The sequence below is a fragment of the Pieris brassicae genome, chromosome 14 (genome assembly GCF_905147105.1).
Source record: "Pieris brassicae chromosome 14, ilPieBrab1.1, whole genome shotgun sequence".
Classification (NCBI taxonomy): domain Eukaryota; kingdom Metazoa; phylum Arthropoda; class Insecta; order Lepidoptera; family Pieridae; genus Pieris; species Pieris brassicae.
This window is the reverse complement of record NC_059678.1, coordinates 1,425,448-1,447,857: the sequence shown is the minus strand read 5'-3', so window position 1 is coordinate 1,447,857 and position 22,410 is coordinate 1,425,448. Positions and strand designations below refer to the sequence as shown.

At 33.2% G+C, this 22,410-nt stretch overlaps 2 protein-coding genes across 6 annotated transcripts in view; both read right to left on the bottom strand.

The window, feature by feature from the left end:
• Positions 1-4,720: 4,720 nt before the first annotated feature.
• Positions 4,721-22,410, bottom strand: part of LOC123718128 (protein hu-li tai shao) — a 67,463-nt gene continuing 49,773 nt past the window's right edge. Inside the window, exons 12-22 of one of the 5 annotated variants that reach the window (XM_045674528.1) lie at positions 20,412-20,435; positions 18,710-18,820; positions 18,068-18,199; positions 15,592-15,751; positions 13,678-13,773; positions 12,392-12,463; positions 11,512-11,565; positions 10,797-10,946; positions 6,033-6,100; positions 5,419-5,561; positions 4,721-4,955 (exon numbers count right to left, since the gene is read on the bottom strand). In XM_045674528.1, the coding sequence (XP_045530484.1) occupies positions 5,421-5,561; positions 6,033-6,100; positions 10,797-10,946; positions 11,512-11,565; positions 12,392-12,463; positions 13,678-13,773; positions 15,592-15,751; positions 18,068-18,199; positions 18,710-18,820; positions 20,412-20,435 (1,008 nt within the window). In that variant the 3' untranslated portion in view covers positions 4,721-4,955; positions 5,419-5,420. The remainder of the gene's footprint in view (positions 4,956-5,418; positions 5,562-6,032; positions 6,101-10,796; positions 10,947-11,511; positions 11,566-12,391; positions 12,464-13,677; positions 13,774-15,591; positions 15,752-18,067; positions 18,200-18,709; positions 18,821-20,411; positions 20,436-22,410) is intronic. The other 4 variants (XM_045674529.1, XM_045674530.1, XM_045674531.1 and 1 more) reach the window with 4 other exon arrangements.
• Positions 7,061-10,784, bottom strand: LOC123718127. The gene has a single exon (XM_045674527.1). It carries the CDS (start codon positions 10,019-10,021, stop codon positions 7,463-7,465), a length of 2,559 nt encoding a protein of 852 aa, XP_045530483.1. The 5' UTR covers positions 10,022-10,784; the 3' UTR covers positions 7,061-7,462.

The window sequence follows — 22,410 nt, the reverse complement described above, 5'->3', positions numbered from 1 at the left end:
ACACAGATCCATTATAAGCGAGTACAGCTTATAAAGACTAATTTCAGTACCAACATTAACAACAGATAAAAATAAATGAAATTAATAAATAAACAGCCTTCGCGTACACTTGCCTCCCAGAGCCGCGTACGCACAAACTGTCTAACAATATGCGACTGACATATACAGTCATCTAAATATTAAGGATACTGTTCCTACTGCCTCGCATACTGTGTAAATGATGCCGGTCTTATTGTAGTGGTCGGGTTGAGCATATAACGTTTGACCTCTTAAGTTGTGCGTTCGAATAACGCCTGAGCACCAATTAACTTGTCAGTGTACATATAACACTTGCTCGTGCGGAAACCAGAATATTTGAGAATCAAATATCAATCGCGAGTAAAGATTTTCTGCAAATACTTTTATCTGTGACCAATACCTCGGATTGCTACTGGTTCTAACTGGACCTAAATAAATGGTAAAGTTATGTATATAATTCACAGTGCTACCACGGTGTCAAGTTATACGTGGCGGAATCAAGACCATAGGATACTTTAGCATAAGTTACTTAGAATTTGGTTATAATTTAGGATTGTTAGAAACACTGGGTTGGATTTTTAGTTCATGACCCAAATTGATGATTCTGAATATGGAGGTGGATCACTTTCAAGTGATTTTAGCTGCCGGAGTTGCGTCTAAGTATTACACATTTTTATTTAAAATTTTGTGTAATCTATTGAAATTTGAAAACAATACCGCAACACTTAAAAATATATGTATTTTTTTTGAGACATACGGCATCCAAAATAATTTACTACTAAATATATTAAATACTCTTGCTAAGCGAAATGTTATATGTTAACAAACACAATAGTACCTCGACATACGAGATTAGTTCGTGCCGTAAATTCATGGCAGTAACATCCAATAAGTTCTACCACCCAAAACACCACCAGTTGTTTTTAAATGATAAAAAAATGATTTCACGATTTCCTCGGACCCATTGTTATGAAAATAAATGTAATATTTTGTAAATGTACAAACGAGGGACAGAAAGAGACTGAGGTGGGAGAAACTGTGAGTTTAGTGTATAGTGCGCGATTCCTTGTATATAAAAAACGGCTGTTCGGCATCTGAAAATACTCATATATCGAGGTACCACTGTAATGTGAAAGAGCGCAATTGGCTTTAAAAGATTATGTTGATCAGATTAAGAAGTACCTTATTTTTGCAAAAGTGAGTAATATACTCCATCCTGTTACATAAATATTATCTAGGCGTCTTCATTTCAAATACAATTAATTTATATAAAAACCAAGCTCTGATGACAGACTTCTGTTAAATGACTGCGTATTTCTTTTTTATAATTGCCAAGACATGTCGCTGTCAAAAGGTTGAACCAGAGACACCAGACAGCAGAATGGAGCGACAGAGGTATTATTTATTAATATTATGTTTTAAAATTTCCAAATAATAACTTTAATGTAGTCGGCGGTGTTGAACTACATTGCCTCGTATCATGTACGGTCCTTTGCGAACGTGTCTAGACCATTCAGCGGAGGATGTTTCGATACCCAAGAAATGCCCACTTGAACGTGAAACTGACTGAATCAATTTTATTGCACTCGTTTTAGCTTTGCCTCTGTCAAATTATACTTACATTGATTAAGAGACAGGGGAGTATACAGATGTTAAAATGATCATATATTTATGAAAATATGTTGTAGAAAATATATACACGTGTTAAAATGACATAGAAGAAGAATAAGAAAAATCTTTATTAAACGCAATGTACAGGAGTTTAGATGAAGTAAAGTGTACTGACCCCACGCTTCCCTGTGTTGTGGGCAGCAAGTCTTCCTTTTGCCATGTAAACAGCATTTTACTTAATGACTTCTATATATGAGAACACATGAGAATTTAGAAGGCGCAGCGCTAACCAGATCCATGCAACTTCCTCATCATCGAGTAGAATATGGGGACTGCCAAGCATCTGCGACTGTCCAATGTAAATACATAATTATGTAGGAACAAAGAAAATAATCAACACAGCAAGGTTGCTAAAACGATAGGCCTCTATGATCTCTATCCACAGAGTAATTTTTCAAAACAGTTTTATTGTAAACCCAACACAACACAAACATGAGACAGGTGTGTAAAACGGATATCGAAGCTCTGACTCGAAGGCTTAATCAAAGTCCAAGCGCAAAGTTTTTCGACCTCTGGATGAAGAGATTCCATCATACCTAGAAGGTAATTTGGTCAGGCATGACTCAATTTATTTCGCTTCCTCTCAAGTCAAAGTCGTGACTTGAACCTATCCGTAGGGCTTCGTCTGTTAACTTAGATCACTGGTACAGACTCCGTACTTATTTATGTCACATCTATAGGGCTTATGTATCCGTAGGGTTGTTAGGTTCTTAAGCCTCATTCATTTAGTTAGTTAGTACAGCTTGCATACACCAAATATACTATGGAGATACTCCTAACGTTTATCTCTATATATGTAAAATTCTCGTGTAACGTTTGTCCCTATACTCCTCCGAAACGGCTCGACCGATGTTTATAAATTTTTTTATGCATATTCAGTAAGTCAGGATCAGCTACTATCTATATTTCAAACCTCTAATTGATAAGGGGTTGACATTTTTTTTAAAACAGCATACAAAAATACATACAACCTTTAATTGTCACCCCTCTATGATTAACCCCTATTTTTTTATTATAGTAGATAGGTTATTTGAACTTAAAAAAGTTTCCTGGATATAATATACATGGCAAAACGACGTTTGCCAGCTCCACTGGCTGGCAAGCTGTAACCAGTCATTCCTGGAAGAGACACTTCTCAAAAATGGCCATTATTTGTTTGCCAACTGCAGTATATTTTTTATTCAGTTTGCCCTGGATTTGATTATCGTCCATCATTTGTTCATAAAAAACAGTATTCGTTGATTATAGTTGTAATAAAAATTCACACTAAAACTAATAATTTATTTCAATACAAATACACAAAATTGCATAGAATGCCAGTGTCATAATTTTAAAGAGTACAGAATAATTCAGTTTTATAAGTGGATCATTGTCAAATAACGCCAAGATGATTGACCAGTCAAATCGGTTTAATATCGGCCCTTACCTGGTAAGTAGATTTTACTAATTTATAGTTAAGTAGAAATATATGCCAACACCAAAATCTACTTGAAAATCTTTTAAAAGTTAAAAATTACGGCTAATACACCGGTCGAATTGGATTCCCATTAATGATTAAATTGTTTGCAAGGTCAAATGTTAACACGACTGAGTTATTTATAGATAGAGGCAAACTCAGTTTGTATTCCACTTATAACGCCGAATGCCTTAATAATATTTTGTAAATACAGAATATTGAGCCATATTTAACTTTAACATCAGGTGGCGTTTAACAAAATACTAAAACCGTACTATAAAGTAGCAAAAAAAGTGTAAAAATATCTAAAACATGGGAAAATATTTAATGGCAACACTGGTGTTAAATATTAAGTCTATGGCCCAACGTCCGTCCTACTACAACGCTTTAATAAAAATCAACTTGTCATTTTAACAACGCTAGACTTATTCTAGGTAATGTCAAATTGATAAAACCCAGAAAAAATAATAGAAAAAAATATAATTTCTTGTAAAATTATCGTAAAAGTAACAAACTGTACTTAATGATTACTCCAACATGGCGGCTTTGACGTTAGTGTTGCTAGTCAACAATTCCGTGAAGTGACATTTAGAACCGCCGCCATGTTGCATAAATCAGGGCATAAAATAATTTAAAAATCTACCAAAGTAGGCTAGCCGATAAATTCTTAAATGTACATCCATAGTGCTATATATTATATTAAATTTGTAATGGCAACACAGTACACGTCCGCCATTTTGCGGAATGTATGCGTGCGCATTTAAAAAGCACGAATGGCGTAGGGCGAGTCCCCAACATTTAAGCATTACATGCTAATATAAAAAAATACGCAATGCACCGTCCGCTTATTTTGAACAGCAACAAATTTAAAAATTTCATTCAAATCAACGCAATAATTTCATTGAGTATTTAAAAGCTCAAAACTCGCGGACACAATAAAATTATTAAAACAAAATCTAAAATATCAACATTGGGCTTGGCAAGTTTCAATTTATTGCCATACGAAAAATTAATTTTATACAAAATTCTGCGTTTTAGCTTTCATAGGACTTATTCAGAACTAAACGTTTATAACGTTAACGTAAACGTTAATTTTTATTATGACAAGACAATCGTTTTGTGCAACAAAACAATTTATTTAAATAATTTCATTTGTCACAAATGTGTTTAAAATATTTTACCGAAGAGGGTAGATAAGAATAAACAGACAAGTTCTATCTGGCCGACTTTATAACGGCCTGTTTCCAAGTGATTTAGTTCTGAATAAGCAAGCGATGCCCGGAGCCTAAATATTAAGAAATAAAACAACCAATACCTACACAATTCGCAACAAGAATAATATTTATAGAAATAAAATAGTTCCAGTTATTCACTCAGCGAACATATATTATTGAGTCTTCAGTAAGCTAAAGCGTGCATCTAAGCGTTCGTGCTGTTCGAAACTGACTGAAAACATCATTTCCGCACGATATTTTATGGATGCAACAAAACGATAGCGCGTTTTAAAACACCACAGCGCCATCTAGCGTTATATTATTGCATTTTTCAACATTATACAGGGAATGTAACTGAACAATATCATATTTATTAAGGTCCATGTTCTAAATCGTAAGTCAAACTTTATCCAGATTAACTGATTAAGCTCCTGAAACTAGATTTAGGTTGTTGGTCTAGAATACATTGAATTGTTAATTGGCTGTTTTATCTTTTAATCGGCCCGCCATAGGTGGGTAAACCAAGCGATAAAATTAAATTCTTAACATTACACGTATTTTGAAAGCGAGATGGCAGTGTAGTTTGTCAATATTATCTGTGAACAAAATGTCTTCGTTACAATAAAGTTAATAATAAAAACTAACTGGGGCACGAGACGAAATCACTTTTGACAGGTTATGAAATGGTCACGTGACGAAGCGTGAGCTAATGTCCCATACAATATCGATTCGAACAGTGATTTTCTCACTTCATATTCGTATTCCTTCATTTTTGGAATAAATCTAACGTTACCAGGAAATGGAGGCTATACTAGACTCTTAAGCAAAATTACTGACAAGGTCAAATTAATTTAAAAAAAAAACGAGAAATTATTTTTGGGCGCAAATATTTAATACTTCAAAATGAATGGTAAAATGAGGATGTTTGTTAGTCCTGTTCACCGGATAAAAATATATTTTATGACCTCAATTGGATTAAATAAAGGTAACAAGCAAGTTACGAAGAATCTGTAGAATATAAGAATGTTGTAGAACTAATATTTCTCGAAGTCTATATACCTCTAAGCTGGTTGCGGCGTGCTGGACTTCTCCTTCTTCTTCTCTTTCTTCTTCTTGAGGAAGGAAGGGGTTCTCAAGCCCTTCTTCTTCTTTTTGTCCTTTTTAGGCGAGTCCTCGGTGGAAATTTCCTTGGATGGAGATCCCTAAAATAAAACATTTTATTCACAATAAAACAAATCAACATTACAAATAAGATAAAATAAATGAAGATACCAGACGTAAATGAGTGAAAAACATTCTCCTTCAGACAACCCAAACAATAATAATATAGTAAAATCATAAATATTTTTAGTTATCTCTACCAGATGCAGTTTTTCGCAACTCGTTTCGCTACAATTCATACAGATGGCGCTGATCGCAAATAATTAATTAAAGTTCCAGTATGCTTCACCAACTGTGCTTTCTAAAGCTCTAAATAAAGCCCACGAAGCGCTGCTATACATATTCCATAGATACATTGTTTTTTTTAATCTAATACATAAACTATTCGAATTGCGTTTCAATACACGCTAAGAATCTAATATCTTAAAGCCCTATATTATAATTTTTATAGAATGGTAACATTTGTTAATATTTTGCCATTTTGAGGGTATCAAATTAGTATTTAAACATACCTCTTTACTGCTGTGGGAAAAGGTGCTTTGATGCGCGTCCGAATGATCTCCGTTCAGAGTGTGTTCACCTGAAAAATTTTAATTGTTTTTACAACTACCCTCAACTTAAGATCGATACAACTTGTCTACAAATTCAAATTCGTGTAAAATTTACGCTTGTTCGTAGGTTCGATTATCTGTCAGTGGATATTTTTCAACTAATTAAATATGCTAATAAAACATTCCAAAATATGTATGTCTTCTAATCTGAAAGCTACTAAAAAGCACTTGAAACTTCAAAGTTAGGTGATATCCGGTTCAATTTTATTAAAAACCATTATCTTAACGGACTAATCCATTAAATTACGACTACAGTTAAAAAATGTAATTTGAAGCGCAGTGCAATTCGGCCAAGTTAATGCCCTAAATAAAAATTAATAATGTAGCTTTCGAAGCTTTTAAAGCTCGAAATCTTTGAAGTCATTAAGGGCTTAAGTAAGCTTTAAATAATTGCGAGGTCTTAGGGTAAGATTCAAGACCAGACTTTGACATACAGAAAAATACAGTACAATTTTTGACATGTGTCATTCTAAGTCTCCTCTCGAGACGACCGGGCCGTGTATATAGTTCTGACTGAATGCTGATCCTCATAGTCTATCTAACCTTTTTGATTCAGCGCATTTCCTTGTCTGAATCTTACCCTGGACACGAAACTGAAAATTTGTTAGTTAAATTTCCTTACCTTCTGCTAATAACCAATATCCTTAAAATAAAAGTTAAATAAAAATGCATGCAAAGTTTATTAGCAACATTCACAGTTCGCAAACAAATCTTAACAGATGGAATTTAACATAGATTGATGACATAAACAACTAAAACTTCTTTGTATAGAAGTGAAGTAAGTGCATGCTGATATATACAAATAAAATCTCTGAAAAAAAAAAATATATAATAACATTAATCTATGTTAAAATCCATCTTGATAAAATGTCAAACAAATTATTACAAACATCGTGCATTATAATAAATGTTATATATATCAACAAGTTTTGTTTGTTTGAATAATAATTTGTTTGACATTAACATAAAATAACACAATATACACAGTGCAATGAATGACAAAGACCAATATAAAAACTATAACTTCACTTGCGTTTAACCGTTAATAAGCCGTTGAAATGAAGACAATGCCAGTTCTTCGTACTATAAGTATTCCTGCTTTTGTATTTTTTTTATTCTGCGTCTACCTTCGAGCTAAAAACAATTATTGTTTTACAGGGTAAATTAATTTAGCCGCAAATGATTGATAAATAGAATGAAAAAATAAGAATAATTATGGCCGCAATTCGCCCCTTAGGCAGTCCAACATATTTGTTATCTTATCCTAAAATCTTATGGAGATATTCCTCATTAGCAATAATTATTATTTCTGAATTCCTGTCTAAATATTATTACAAACTATTTTCAAATTTAGTATAATTAAGATCGCTTAATTCAAAGCTCTGGGACATTCTAAAATTGGATAGAATTCTATAAAACAACGACTCATCAGTCGGTGGCCAACTTCTAGACATTCGGCGTTTTTCTCGTAAATCGTAAATCAACTTTCCTTCCATTTTCTCGGACTCACAACTGTCATAATTTGAAAATGTCTCGTTGGAGAAATCATTCCTTTCCAGCACTTTGCCATTATCGTTCTCTTCAAAATCAACGACGTAATAGCTAGGTACCGAATCGTCGTTGAACTTTTTTAAGGATCTACCATCCTTTTCCGTTTCTATATCATCGGAGAAGGACACCCAATACTTTATACCGCCTCGGTGCTCTGTCTGGGACATTGAGAGTACTTGAGTCTTCTTTAAGAAGGGAGAAAGTATGGAATCATCTCTTTCATACCGACTCGCATTTATAGGCGACTCGTGACATTCGAAAACCACTCTCTGTGGAGTTGATGAATGACTGAATTGCGAATCCACAAATGCTTCATTCATTTTATCCTGAATAACAAACGTTTCATTCATATCCTCTTTAAGATGTGAAATAGTATTTATTGATTTTTCTAGCAAATCACATATTGTATCTGACGATTCCTCGAAATTATGATTAGCATTCAAATTGAATTCATTGTTATCAGAGTTTTTATTATCTTCACTTTTGGGTGTGGCGTCTGGTGGGCAATCAGGAAAATCACTGTCATTTCCATAAAATGGTAAATCTTCATTGCTGTCAGATGTATTTGTTGAGCCTATGTTGTCTAAATACAGAGGTACACCGTGACTCATATTAAGTACTATATGTACTTCTTCAGACTTATTATCAAACTGTTGTCTGCCTTTGTTAGTATCAGGTGTATCTACTATAACATCACTAATTTCATTGAAAGTGAAATCATGAAAAATTCCCATCCACTCCCGCGACGTCGTTAGCAAAATATCTTCAACATCAACAATTGTTATAACTGTTTTAGTTATCTGTTTTGATTTCCGACTATGACTCGAACAGATAGCTCTATTAAAAATATAATACAAAACTGCTTCAGCTACTCTTAACGAATCAGTCATGAAAGAGTCGGAAATATCAACGGGTGTATGATCTAGAACATTATTTTCGATATCACTAATAATATCAGTTATAGAAAATAACCCATTCGGTTCACTGTTAGCATCTTGAATGCTTTTCGCAAACAGATTTTCATTACGATCAACAACAAAATTTATCTTACCCAAGATTAAATCTATTATTTCTGTAACCGCTTCCAATTTTTCAAATTCAGCTGTAGAATCGAAACTATTAACAGTTGATAAGGTACTCATTCCACAACTAGATCTTGCATCATTTTGATGTAAGGATTCGCGTTTAGGTGGCTCTTTAGGTCGTTTGAAATCTTCAAAAAAAGGATGTGTATCTATTTCTTCGTTTTTTGGTACAATTTTTGGGTCGGTTAAATCTGTTTCGGAGTGTTGAGTTTTATTGCTGTCACTTGTTGATTCTTCATAACTTTTGGATTCCTCCAAAATAGGTTCTAATATATTTTTAGGAGCTTCTTTCTTCTTTAACGGAGAAACCCTTGGGCTGTCTTTCTTTCCATATTCTTCGCAGTAGAAGTTAATTGGTACCGAATAATCTCTTATATCTTTGTCGACGAGATTTTTAACTGGACTTTCATACACAACAGCATCAATATCTTCCAACATATCCTCTGTAAAGCTGTGGTACTCACCTTCGGAGTCAAGTGTGTTATAACTGAAGTCAGTCTGAGTTTGAACTGTTACATATTCGGCTCTGAAAATACCCTCACTTTTTGCGTCCTCAGCTCGTTGAACTTCAGCAGTTTCTATATGATTTTCCGATAAGCAGTTGGTTACATCATCAAAATAGTTATCTTCATTAAATTCTTGACTCTCAACAAATTCTTCTTCACACTTCAAGTCCAGTGTTGGCACCTCATCACTATCACTTGTTTGGGTAATCTTTGGTTTTGAGTCCATTTTAAGTTCTTCGACACCGTTTGCTAAATTATCAATAGAATAATATAAGGATCCGTATTGTTTATATCTAGGATCAATTTTGCGCATTTCCCATGCATATGTATTATTTATGAAGCCGCAGCTGTCGCATTTTGGTACATGGAAGTGTTCGGGTTCAGGATTATTTATGTATGAATTAACGAATGCGCCATGGGACCTAGTTCTGTAGACAGGTGTGAATTCAGTTTTCAGTTTTCTTGGCAAAGACCTGGTACGCATATGATATTTAGGAATCGAATCTAGAGACTGTAAAGAAAATGTACTAGAACAACTGACATTGTCTTTATACACGGCTATAGTATCAGCAGCTGTTAATTTTTGGTTAAGGTTTTGTTTACATTTTGGTCCTTCGTATTTTTGTACAATATGGTTAAAATTAGAACTTCGGGGAAATCTGTGAAGAGTGCGTTTGTGAGCGCCGTGCGGTGATAGCTTTGTACCTGTAGCGAAAGGTTTGTTATCAAGCAATGCCCAAGCGTGCATACAAGAATAATGTTATGAACACAAAACAAAACGTACACAGTTATTAATTTTACTAAATTAATATCGCCTTTTTTATAACGTATATATAATTGAACGAAAAGAGACAAATTACTTCAATTAACACAGTAAAATTGATTTTATGAGGTAGAGTAAATCATGATCATCAATGGCTGTACTGTCCCATATCGGTCCAAGCCTCCCCTAGTATGTCTACCAACATAATCTATCTCTGGTCCAATGTCGAACTATATGTGGATAAATTTGTATAATATAACGTACGATTAGTAGAAAAATATATACCCTTCAATATATTCCTACTAGTGTTTCTATTTAATACGTAAACGCAAACATGTCTCAGCAAAACTTACTCCTGTACACGGAATAAACACAACAACAACGAATGAGTAGGCATAATAACAACGAAGACGTCACAATACAACAAACAAATTCAACCATTCATACTGGAATTATAATGTTTTATTATGATACTGATATGATGCTATTTTTAAAACAAATTAACTTAATAATTAAATAAACTAGCAAACAGTCTGTGTGACAATCTCGACACCTTTAAACAAATTAAAAACACCCCTTTGCAATGCATAATGGTCTCTTTCACACAAACTAAACATGTCATATCAGTTGTTCATCTCTGCATCTCTTTCAGGCTAGAAAAAAACATTTTGCTCGCCATCTTTTGCACAGCACCCGCTATACATCTCTTTTACTCACATAAACGTCCCAATATAAACAAATATACCCATCTCCATCCTACCTTTCACAGTCTGCTGAACGGCAGCGAACTGTGTACGAACAATGACGTGTTCGGGAATAATCGATGTTTCTGGGATACTTGGGGAAGTAACACCAGACGGAATGGAAGACGAATCCAAGAAGACCTCATCATCGGAGAGCAGGTTCGAATCTTTGTTGAGAATTACACTTTCAATATCCAAAGGGGAAGAGAATACAAGACCACATCCAATTATAAGTTTATAATCGGATTTTTATACAAAATCCTGTATGCGACCCATAATACAAGTTGGCCCACGCAAATCCGGGTCAAAAATGTTTCTTATGGACTAATAAAACACAGTAAAAGTCCTGTCACAGTAAAAACAACCCAAAAACATGCTGTTAATAATTTTCATGCAAACGTTTCGGATCAATGTTTACTGGTCTTCTAAAAGTCTCCCTAATTCTCAACCCAACAACTCTGGCCATAGGTTCGAAACTGGTTCCAGCTGTGCACATCATATTTTACGCAAGCTCATGCACTCAAGGAAACATAGGCATATGATGCAAAAGTAATAAAAAAAAGTTCCATGAAACTGACAATGTCGTCATATTGCTGCAATTTATACTCTTTGGAAGACACTTCCAATACGTTTAGAATACTAAGGCGTTATGTCCAAATTCTGTGGTTAAAACTACTTAATAAGAAAAAAAAATGCGGGTAGTTGTTCGTATTTTAAACCATAAAAACTAACCTCTAGTCCTGTCAGCGTGGTCGCGTTCGGCAGCCAAGAAATCGGTTGTATCAACTACAAGGAAATATACATTCAAACATGCAAACATTCTAAGTCATTCCAATGCAAAATTGATTTGAAAAAGAAGAAAAAAAACATCGAAAATTTTTACCAACTTAGTAGTTACAAGAGGATACTTGTTCATACACGTACTATATCGTAACTTACGAATCAATCATTATTATCGTTATTATGAAAATCCTCAAGCCGATCGATACCAAGGCTTATTGAATTAAAATTAAATTAAGGTAAATATACAAAGTTTGGTTATAGTAATTTATATTAAATGTCAAATTTAGAATAAGATTTAGTATAAATATAAGGTTTAGTTATTAAGAGTAATAATTAAATTAAAATAAAATTTTAAACTTTTTAAAAATTTGGTATCAATTTGGTACTACGCGCGATAGCAGTTAAAAACAAAGCTTGTGAGAGAGACAACAAACTATATGAAACCTGGGGATTCCCCGGTCATAGATACGGATTATCTATGATGTTTACAATGAACTAGATAAAACCGGGGGATTCCCCGGTCATAGATAATCCGTGTTTACAATGAACTAGATACAACAAGATGCGCGTTACGAAGATACGTACGATGAACGTATGCATCGCTAGTTTTTATCACAGATTATATTGATTTTTGATTTAAAAATACAAAATAGCGTCAACACGATTACGAGTATGAACAAGACGGAATCATTCAGAAAAAAATCATTTCAATTCAATGAAAAAAACCCAAAAACCACAATTGACTATTATACAATTTAACAAATCGTGAGGAAAAAGGTCTTCCTACATAAAAATTCTAAAGGAAATGTCTGAATTTCAAAGAACTCACCATCACTCAGTACCACTTCAGGTTGGCTCCTCACTGGCGCTTGTTTGGTCTCTATTCTGAGGACACGGTGCTCTGAAAAAAGAAATCGTAAAATTAGCACTGTTTTTTAATATTAGTACAAAATGGACGTAATAGATTTATTATTTTACTTTTTTTACGACATCCGCCGCTCAGTACAGACGCGATTTTGTTTTCTCTCTGCTTAAATATATGTCCGGATTTAAAAACCAAGATTTTGTTGACAAAAAAGGGTGGCATGGCCAAAAGCAGCAGACGAGGCGTATGAGAGACCAGAATACAACTTTATTTGTGTCGGAGTTCTGGGATATTAGATCTGCGAGCGATTGGATAACCAAAGAATAGCACTTGACCATATAGTCTGTTAACAAATGGAATTTAAAGACCTCAAAATACAATACGAACTTCAAGGAAAAGGTATGCAAAACATCGCAGCATCACGTGGGTCGAAAAATAAATAATTGTCATAAAAGAGGTATCATGTCCGATGAACTGAACACTATTTAAGTAACCTCTGGAAATTCTGATTAGTTAATATACATTTACAATACACTATTATTACTTACTACAACGAATAAGTATCGCATTACAGCTAGGAAAAGCTGTCAGAGTTAAAGGTGGCTTTTTAAATTTGTTTTAATTTTCTTTTTAATTCTTATCATTATTACTTTGTAGGTTTATAAATTGTACGTATATAGACATAGACATAACATTTATTACTAACAAAACACACACAGAAACACATAAAATAACAATTTTTTTTAAAGAAAAATGTTAATTGTGTAATGCGTATGTGTTGTGGTTGTAATTGGCCCTAGCTCAGGATTATGCTGATGAGCAGAGTTGTTGCACAACGCTAGTCATTCAGCCAGAGACCACAGCAGCTAGTTTGGGCCTCAATCGCAAAAAACAAATAAGAATCTAATACTCAGAAGAAACAAATAATAATAATAGTAAAAGTTAGCTGTGTAAGTAATGAAGAAAAAAAATGTAAAACTGTGATACTTCTAGTTAAATACAACGGGAAATATATTTATGTTAGATAATGTGAAACAAAACAATATGATTAAGATAATTTTACGGTCCTTATACAATAGTTGGCTGGCTTCAGGCTGATTTTAATTAAAAGGAACGTAAAAAAAACTAGCTTAAAAATTCATGTGATTGCAACTAGTTTTTCAAACGACGCTTGAAACTCGAGCAGATCTATGAACTAAATAGAAGTTCGTACACGCATCATAGAATGAGTGAGTGAACGAATGACTTACCATCTCGCGATTCTTCTTCAGTCTCAGAGGGAGCACTGGCCGGCGAAGTGATCTGAGCGGCGCTTATCGCCTCCGACTCGGATAAGTCGGTGTCATCTGTAATATTAAAATTAGGGATTCATACCTAATTCTCGATCTTACCCAAACTCTTCTTAGAACACACGGATTAAAATTAGCTTTTTATAAATTTCACTATATGATCATAATCCTTGGGAATCATTCCAGTTCAAACAATTTGAATGACTCAAAACGTAGCGATTAAAAAGAGTGGCAGAAAGTTTCTTGCCAGCTACGCCGTTATGCGAACTGTTAGTAAATGTAAGCTTGAATCAAATATAAATAAAATAAAGTTAGTTTGAGTTTGAGCACAGCATCGGTTTCCATGGTTCCAGTAATCCAGTCCATCACTTCCTAGCATCTGTTTCCTTCGCCACATTTTTAAAGATACCATTTGGAGACGACATCAGTTCCTATATGTTTCATTTATATTTTTATAGACAAGACATTTTTACCGTTCGAGCATGTGTTAAATGTCTGCAGAAACTATATTAGTCACCCTCTAAGAGTTTTGAATTATTTTATTATAACGGAGGGTAGGACGGGCGAACGTGAAACAAAATGCTATCTGTTGAGAGCGATGTCAACTTGGCGAGTTTCTCATCAAATTTAAGGGGAATCAAGATGCCTAGGGGATTTTTAGGGAGTACTTAAGCGATTTAAGCCAAATGCACTTTATATTATAACCCAGCCTAAAATACTTCAACATCGAAATTTTATACGTGGGTATCACTGAAATTTTTTAGAACTGGCCAGTTAGAAACTTTGCTAATGAAAACTTTTTTTGAATTTCGATTTGTCATTTGTTTTTGTGAATTGGCGGCAAATCTAAAACTCTTGTTACACGTGAAAATGAAGCTAACGCGAGAAAATTTTCGGTCAATGATTTAATATGACTTTCGTTGTCGACTTACTAAACATCAAAGCTATGCTAGGCTGCGGTTAGCATTTATTTACAATTGGTTTAACGAGTTTAAGCGTGGACGTAGCAATCTCAATGATGATCCGCATGAGGGACATCTTTTAACAGCGACTACTGAAGATAACATGAGTGCTGTGCGACGCAAGATAGAGGAAGACAAAAGAGTGACCTATCAGCAGATACGGGCAAGCCTAGGCATTGGTATGAGTCAAATTCAAAAAATATTACACGAATATTTAGGCGTCAGGAAGCTTTGTACCAGATGGATTCCCCATACGTTAACCGTCGACCAGAAATACCTCGCATGGACTGTCTGACTGGACGTGTCGAGATAATGAGTCATCCGCCATACAGTCCTGGCGCCCTGCGATTTTCATTTATTCCCAAGAACTAAACATAAAATTCGAGGTATTCGCTGTTCCAACGAATGCGACGATGTGTAGAGAAGATCGGAGATTACTTCGAAAAACAATAAAAGTATTGGAACTTTCCATATTAAGCCGTTTTTTATTTTCTAAAAATTTTGTCGGACATAGTATTGTCTTTTGTTAACATAGCGTTTACACATTAAGAAAAACCCGTTTTGAACGGATTGAAGCATTCGGGGCAATAAATACAGATAACACAACTTCCACTGCAGCTGTGATACTTTTGACATTTAACACCTTTCGTCTTCAATCACCGTGACCACGCACGCTGAAAAGCACGCGATATTTCGGAAAAAATTAGAATTATGTCAATAATTATAAGTTTTTAATAATAATACATAGCTTCAATCCGTTCAAAAAGTGTTTTTCTTAATTCTGTCTGAGTTGGCATCAATCTGTCTCTTGGTATGCTGATACATGGTGACAGTAACATTAATGAATTTAGCAAAATATTATTTTAAGTAAATTATTTTCTAAAAATAATGTTAATAAAAAGATATTACTCACACTCGCTACGCTGCTTGCGCTCAACAATGCGTCGGTACTCATCAATTTCGGTGTCGGTTACATGATCGAATGGATTACGGGCGTATGGTGCGCTGTACACAGTGGCATTGTGTTGGTAGCCCCGCTGAATTATACCCTTCGATGCTGCGCCCATGAGCACCTGAAGGTAATTAATACATTATTTAGAAGATTTCTTAATGGGCAATCTGTTGAAAAAAAAACTGAGGTCCCAGATTTTCATGATAACTATTTCGTGATCTTTATTTCTCAATTTAATAAAGTTTATATGCCAATTTAATAAAGTTTATATGCCAATTAAATAAAGTTTATTGCTCAATTTAATAAAGTTTATATCCCAATTTAATAAAGTTTATATGCCAATTTAATAAAGTTTATATGCCAATTAAATAAAGTTTATTGCTCAATTTAATAAAGTTTATATGCCAATTTAATAAAGTTTATATCCCAATTTAATAAAGTTTATATGCCAATTTAATAAAGTTTATATCCCAATTTAATAAAGTTTATATGCCAATTTAATAAAGTTTATATGCCAATTAAATAAAGTTTATTGCTCAATTTAATAAAGTTTATATCCCAATTTAATAAAGTTTATATGCCAATTTAATAAAGTTTATATGCCAATTAAATAAAGTTTATTGCTCAATTTAATAAAGTTTATATGCCAATTTAATAAAGTTTATATGCCAATTAAATAAAGTTTATTGCTCAATTTAATAAAGTTTATATCCCAATTTAATAAAGTTTATATGCCAATTTAATAAAGTTTATATGCCAATTTAATAAAGTTTATTGCTCAATTTAATAAAGTTTATATGCCAATTTAATAAAGTTTATTGCTCAATTTAATAAAGTTTATTTCTCAATTTAATAAAGTTTATATCCCAATTTAATAAAGTTTATTGCTCAATTTAATAAAGTTTATATGCCAATTTAATAAAGTTTATATGCCAATTTAATAAAGTTTATTTCTCAATTTAATAAAGTTTATATGCCAATTTAATAAAGTTTATTGCTCAATTTAATAAAGTTTATTTCTCAATTTAATAAAGTTTATATCCCAATTTAATAAAGTTTATATGCCAATTTAATAAAGTTTATTGCTCAATTTAATAAAGTTTATTTCTCAATTTAATAAAGTTTATATCCCAATTTAATAAAGTTTATATCCCAATTTAATAAAGTTTATATGCCAATTTAATAAAGTTTATTTCTCAATTTAATAAAGTTTATATGCCAATTTAATAAAGTTTATTGCTCAATTTAATAAAGTTTATTTCTCAATTTAATAAAGTTTATATGCCAATTTAATAAAGTTTATGGCTCAATTTAATAAAGTTTATTGCTCAATTTAATAAAGTTTATTTCTCAATTTAATAAAGTTTATATCCCAATTTAATAAAGTTTATATCCCAATTTAATAAAGTTTATATGCCAATTTAATAAAGTTTATGGTTGAATTTAATAAAGTTTATTGGTCAAGTTAATAAAGTTTATTTCTCAATTTCATAACGTTTATATCTCTGTTTCTGGATGTGTCCTCACGATGTTTTCCTTCGCCGTACTTACGTTAAATGTGAGTCAATCAAACTCAATGATAGACGCACGATGAAGGCCAACACTGCCTAATCAATCTGGAGGGTAACATTTGCTTTGAAATCAATTTCAAGATTTTTTTGGAGATTACTTAATCTAACCTCCTTATCCAGCTCATCCTTCTGAGGCAATTCATTTAAGATCACCACCATTAAGTTTCAGAATAGGCTGCCCGACTCCATGCGATAAGATCCCTAACATCTTCTAAAACTCTTCTAGATAAACATTTCTTAACCATATCCTATCCTTCTCAATCGTGTGTAATTCTTGTATTTCTTACTCTTTTACCCATCATACTTTGAAGTGAAACTTCTTTATCGGCGTTGGAATAAAATTAACCGTCACATTTTTGAGTTACGCGTCACATTGTTCCGTTACGCGCCATCTTTTCGTTGATTCGAAGAGATTCGAAGCCATTAATAACAAAAATATATAATAGTTATAATTCTATTACAATCATTGCAATTCTTTAATAATCTTAGTAGTAATATTGTAAGATGAAATATTTGTAATATTTGTATTCATGTCTATGATAATAAAAGCCTTTTGTTAAACTAATTTAACTATTTTTAACCAATTTCTGTAAAATTGCATATAGCAGATCATTTTTAGAAAAATTAGGCCATAAGGAAGTTTCACTAATTACGTGTGTACACTAGTCCACGCACACATTTTTTTTTTAGTTTGTACCTTACTAGGGTTGCCTGGAAGAGATCGCTTGTTAGGTATAAGGCTTCGTTGTTTCCCTTAAATGTATTTTATTTATTTTTCTATAGATATAACAAAGTGTAAATAAATAAACCAAAATTCACGACATTATAAATATCGCGCTTATAAAGAGCTCAAAATAGACACTTACAACGTGATCTCCAGTATGCGTGTTAGCAGCATCTTCACCAACCAGCTTCGCAGCTTCATCCCACGTCACTCCTTCTAAAATATGCGACTGGGGCCCCGCACTGATCTTGTCAGCGCGTCGATTTTCTTTAATCTATACGTGAGAAAAATATTAAAAACATGCGACAAATGCCATGCAAACCAATATAATACATGAAATATTCCAATAAATTAAAAGGAAACGTTTCGTAATTTAATTTTAGTCGATTTTTTTAAATTTCTTTTATAGCTAATAATTATTGTATACAACGATCACAGACAAGTCAAATACTTAACCACAAACAAACCGTTAAATTACTGGACTCGTGATGTGATGATTTTTTTGAAACAATCACTGGATGACATTAATAAACAATTTGAAGACATTGTTAATTTTTTTTTTAATTCTTTGAACAATGATAAACTGAAATAGTTTAACAAAAGATCGTGTTTTTCTTCGAAATACTTTACTATTTACTAATAATATTATTGAGTTTTGAGTGCCAGGTCCCACTCGTGATATAACGAGAGTCGGTTGTATATAAACACAACGATTTTTGAAAAATCATATGAAAAAAGAAAAAACTTTTCCACACATTTCAAACGAATAGAAATTTTCACATACCTGCTGCTGCAGCTGCTTAAACTCCTTGGGATTGGTGTTTTTAGGCACAAATTGTAGTGTGTCGATTTTGACAGGCGTGCTCGAATGCGCGGGAGAGCCATCTTGCACCCACTTAGGAAAAAGATTCAAATTATTCAAAATGTTGCCTTAAGCGAGGAGAGGAAAGCGAAAAACCTGGTCGACATCGAGCATGTACAGTATAACAATCCCCATGCAAAAAAAAAATAAAAGAATCGAAAACAAAAGAGTATGAGCAGGGACGCAAGGAGAGGATGGCAACATTTCAATCAATTCAAATCTTTTCCTACACTGTACATTCTCGATGTAGAATAAAATTTACAAATTTCATTCAAAAAACCAGGGGTATTAATGAAATGCTAATGTTATGTTAAGTCGCAACGTAGAAGTCCCGATACCAAGAGAAGAGAAAGAGAGCGGACTGTCAAATTTCCTATGCCATGTGTCATCCAACCTGGCAAGATTATTGCACATAGTCTTTTGTTAACATAGCTTTTACATATATAAAAAAACACTTTTTGAACTGAATTGAAGCTATGTATTACTATTAAAAACTTATAATTATTTACATAATTCTAAATTTTTTTAAAAAACCGACGTTTCGCGTGCTTTTCAGCGTGCGCGGCCACGGTGATAATTATAAGTTTTTAATAATAATACATAGCTTCAATCCGTTCAAAAAGTGTTTTTCTTAAGATCATTGCAATTGAAATCTTGTTAGGAAACCCGCATGTCATCCAGATAGACGTACATATCAAATTACGAATCGTATTAACGACTGGTAGTGAGATGGATGCGCACGCGACTCTTGCCAAATTAAATGCCATGTGTCGCACTTATATTGACCCGTTTACACTGAACATGTTACATATTACATTATTGGGTTAGTACTTCCTACAACTATAACAGGCCCATGCCATAACCGTGATATGCAAGAATTTTTGGAGTATCACTACTTTGAATACAATCGCCCATGAGCATAACCTCAAAGGCTGTCCTTGCAATACAAATTGATTAAGACGTATTGTAATACACGAATCGTGGCTTAACGATCATGCTATGGACCTCTTGTTACTCCGCCGTCTCTTTCCAGCACAGCGTTAACGCAATTAGACAGAAAGAGACGGCAGTGTATGATTTGCCTTAATGGGCTAAAGATATCTATACCGTTACGAGAAACACGTAACTATGGTAACCAATAAATTACTCTAAGCTTAATAAAGAATAAATTTAGTGCAAACGGGTATAATTTAGACCTACATTACGAAATTTTTCAATGATTTGATGAAATTGTGAATGATTGTTAATGAATAAAAAAAAACACGCTCTCGCGTATCGATTCTACGGGTTTTTGTTCCTTCACACGAATCTCTATATTATAATTAATACCGGGTATAAATAAACCGCTTACGAAATTTCATAGAAAAATTCAAAGTGCCCGAAGAGTGAATTACATTCTGTAACTCTGAACTCTTTAATTCGGTCAAAGTATCCTCAGGAATGGTTTCTTATACTTTCGCAATTATCAAAACATTTTTTTCATTAATCTGAATATACGAAAATTAATAAAATTTCAGACTTTTACACATAGATCTCGGTAAGTCGATACCCGATAAAAAAAATGACATAAAAAACTTAACGGTCTGCTCAAAGAATGATAGTTTAAAAATACTTAACACAGTACCTCTTCGTTGTTAGCGTCGACCCACTGCAAAACATTATTCAATTAGTCACACGACACAAAAGCATTTCATTTGAGAGCGAAAAAATAGATGTTATTTTGTTTAGATTTATATTTATTCTTAAAAGCACACTTTTAAGCGTATTTTCGCATAAAATCTCCATCACTCAAAACCTCCTATCATCCGTAGAGACAATTGACAAGTGACACTGACGTTTCTGAATGACAGCCTCGACCTTTGTAATATTCCTATTATTCATGGGAGAAATATGGTTGTGACGTAATTCATCTATCTAATAATTTAAAAAAAAAAGTATACGTGAGTGTGTGTGTGTGCGCGTATGTATTTGAGAGTGTAGCTGAGAGTCTGTGTTAGTTTTTAGCACCTCAGAGTCATGTCATTATACGTAGTAAGACCTCTGTAGATTCGAAATTCATTTGGCTAGCATAGTTCCAACCAAACCCACCAAAGTATATTTAGCCATGTGTGAGCGATCAGGCATGCAGCATCTCTGAAGAGATATGTTCGAAATTGAATGCCCTATCATTAGTTTAAGGCTTACAATAGGATATAGGGCGACTCTGACAAAGAACATACAACTCAATCAAAAAATTAACAGCTCAAAGTGTAGCAAAACGTATGAAAATGGTTATATGGAATTGTCTTAGAACTTCGGTGGCTGCTTAGCGGATCTTACATGCAGGAAATTGCCGACCATACCCTCAATTCATGCAGAATTCTGACAGTGACAGCTGTCAAACCGATTGGATTAATTCCAGTAGATGTGTATTTAAAAAATTCACCAAAGAGATTTTATACGAAAACAAAAAACACACAAAGGCGTAAACACTAAAATATATAATTTTACGCTTAAACCTATGACTTGAAAAGATTTTTTGAGCTTAAAGTAATGGATGATCTTCGCACATTTAAAAAAAAATTGTTTCGTTTTAATGTACCCTCATTTGGCTATAAACAAAACGAGGGTAGATCACAATATCATAAACTTATAACACCAACGTTATAACCGAACAATATTGATAACAATCTTTGCTTTTATTATTGTATATTTAAAAAATCCAATTAGAATGTGCGACGACCATTTTGTGATACAATAAGGAATGCAATAGTGTCAAACACACCAACTGAAGGATTAGGAATGGGGCCCCAAACGTATTATATTATTAACGTATCGTATTATTTTTATTTAGGCTTCAAGATAGCTACTTAAAAGTTGGCCGGTTCTAAAATGCTCTTTAACTGGCGAGTTTGAGCGAATCTACTCACGTGGTGTAAACATATTTATTTAGAAACCATCTCAGTTGTGGTTGAAGACACCAAATGATACGATTTAACCAAAGAAAATCATCATTTCAACTACAAAAATAACTGTTGAATGAATTCGTACATACGACTACGAACATAAGTCTGTACGTTGTAGACGTACGACATATTTTGAGACTACCCTCAGCACAAATAAGTGAAATAGTTGACACGATACATTGATATACCTACCAGTAACTAAACTACAGTAGTATATCTCGCGTGAACATGTAGTAAAGTATGGAATGGTCGAATGGTCGTATATGATAAAACTGTATACGCTATGCTAAGTGCAAAGCTAAAAAGCACGTATATATGAAAGATATAAAATAAATAAAATATCTATTCAATATACTAAATGGGACCCCAATATTCTTAAAACTAATATATTTATCTGTTTCGTTGCTACAATCAATAACAATCATAATTTCAATTAAATATACAACCGAGTAAATACAAATTACTATAAATAATGCGAATGTTGCACAGTAAATATACTTTTCTGATTGACAACAAATTAAACAATTAACTAGACTGGCATAAAGTAAAAGATATTGCCATTAACAAAAATCTATAAAGACAGCTTGGACTTTGTTTTTTTCGTAGAAAAAGTTATAACCAATCAAGCTCTTTGAAATAAAAACCCACAAAATATGGTAAATCCCACGTTTTAACAAC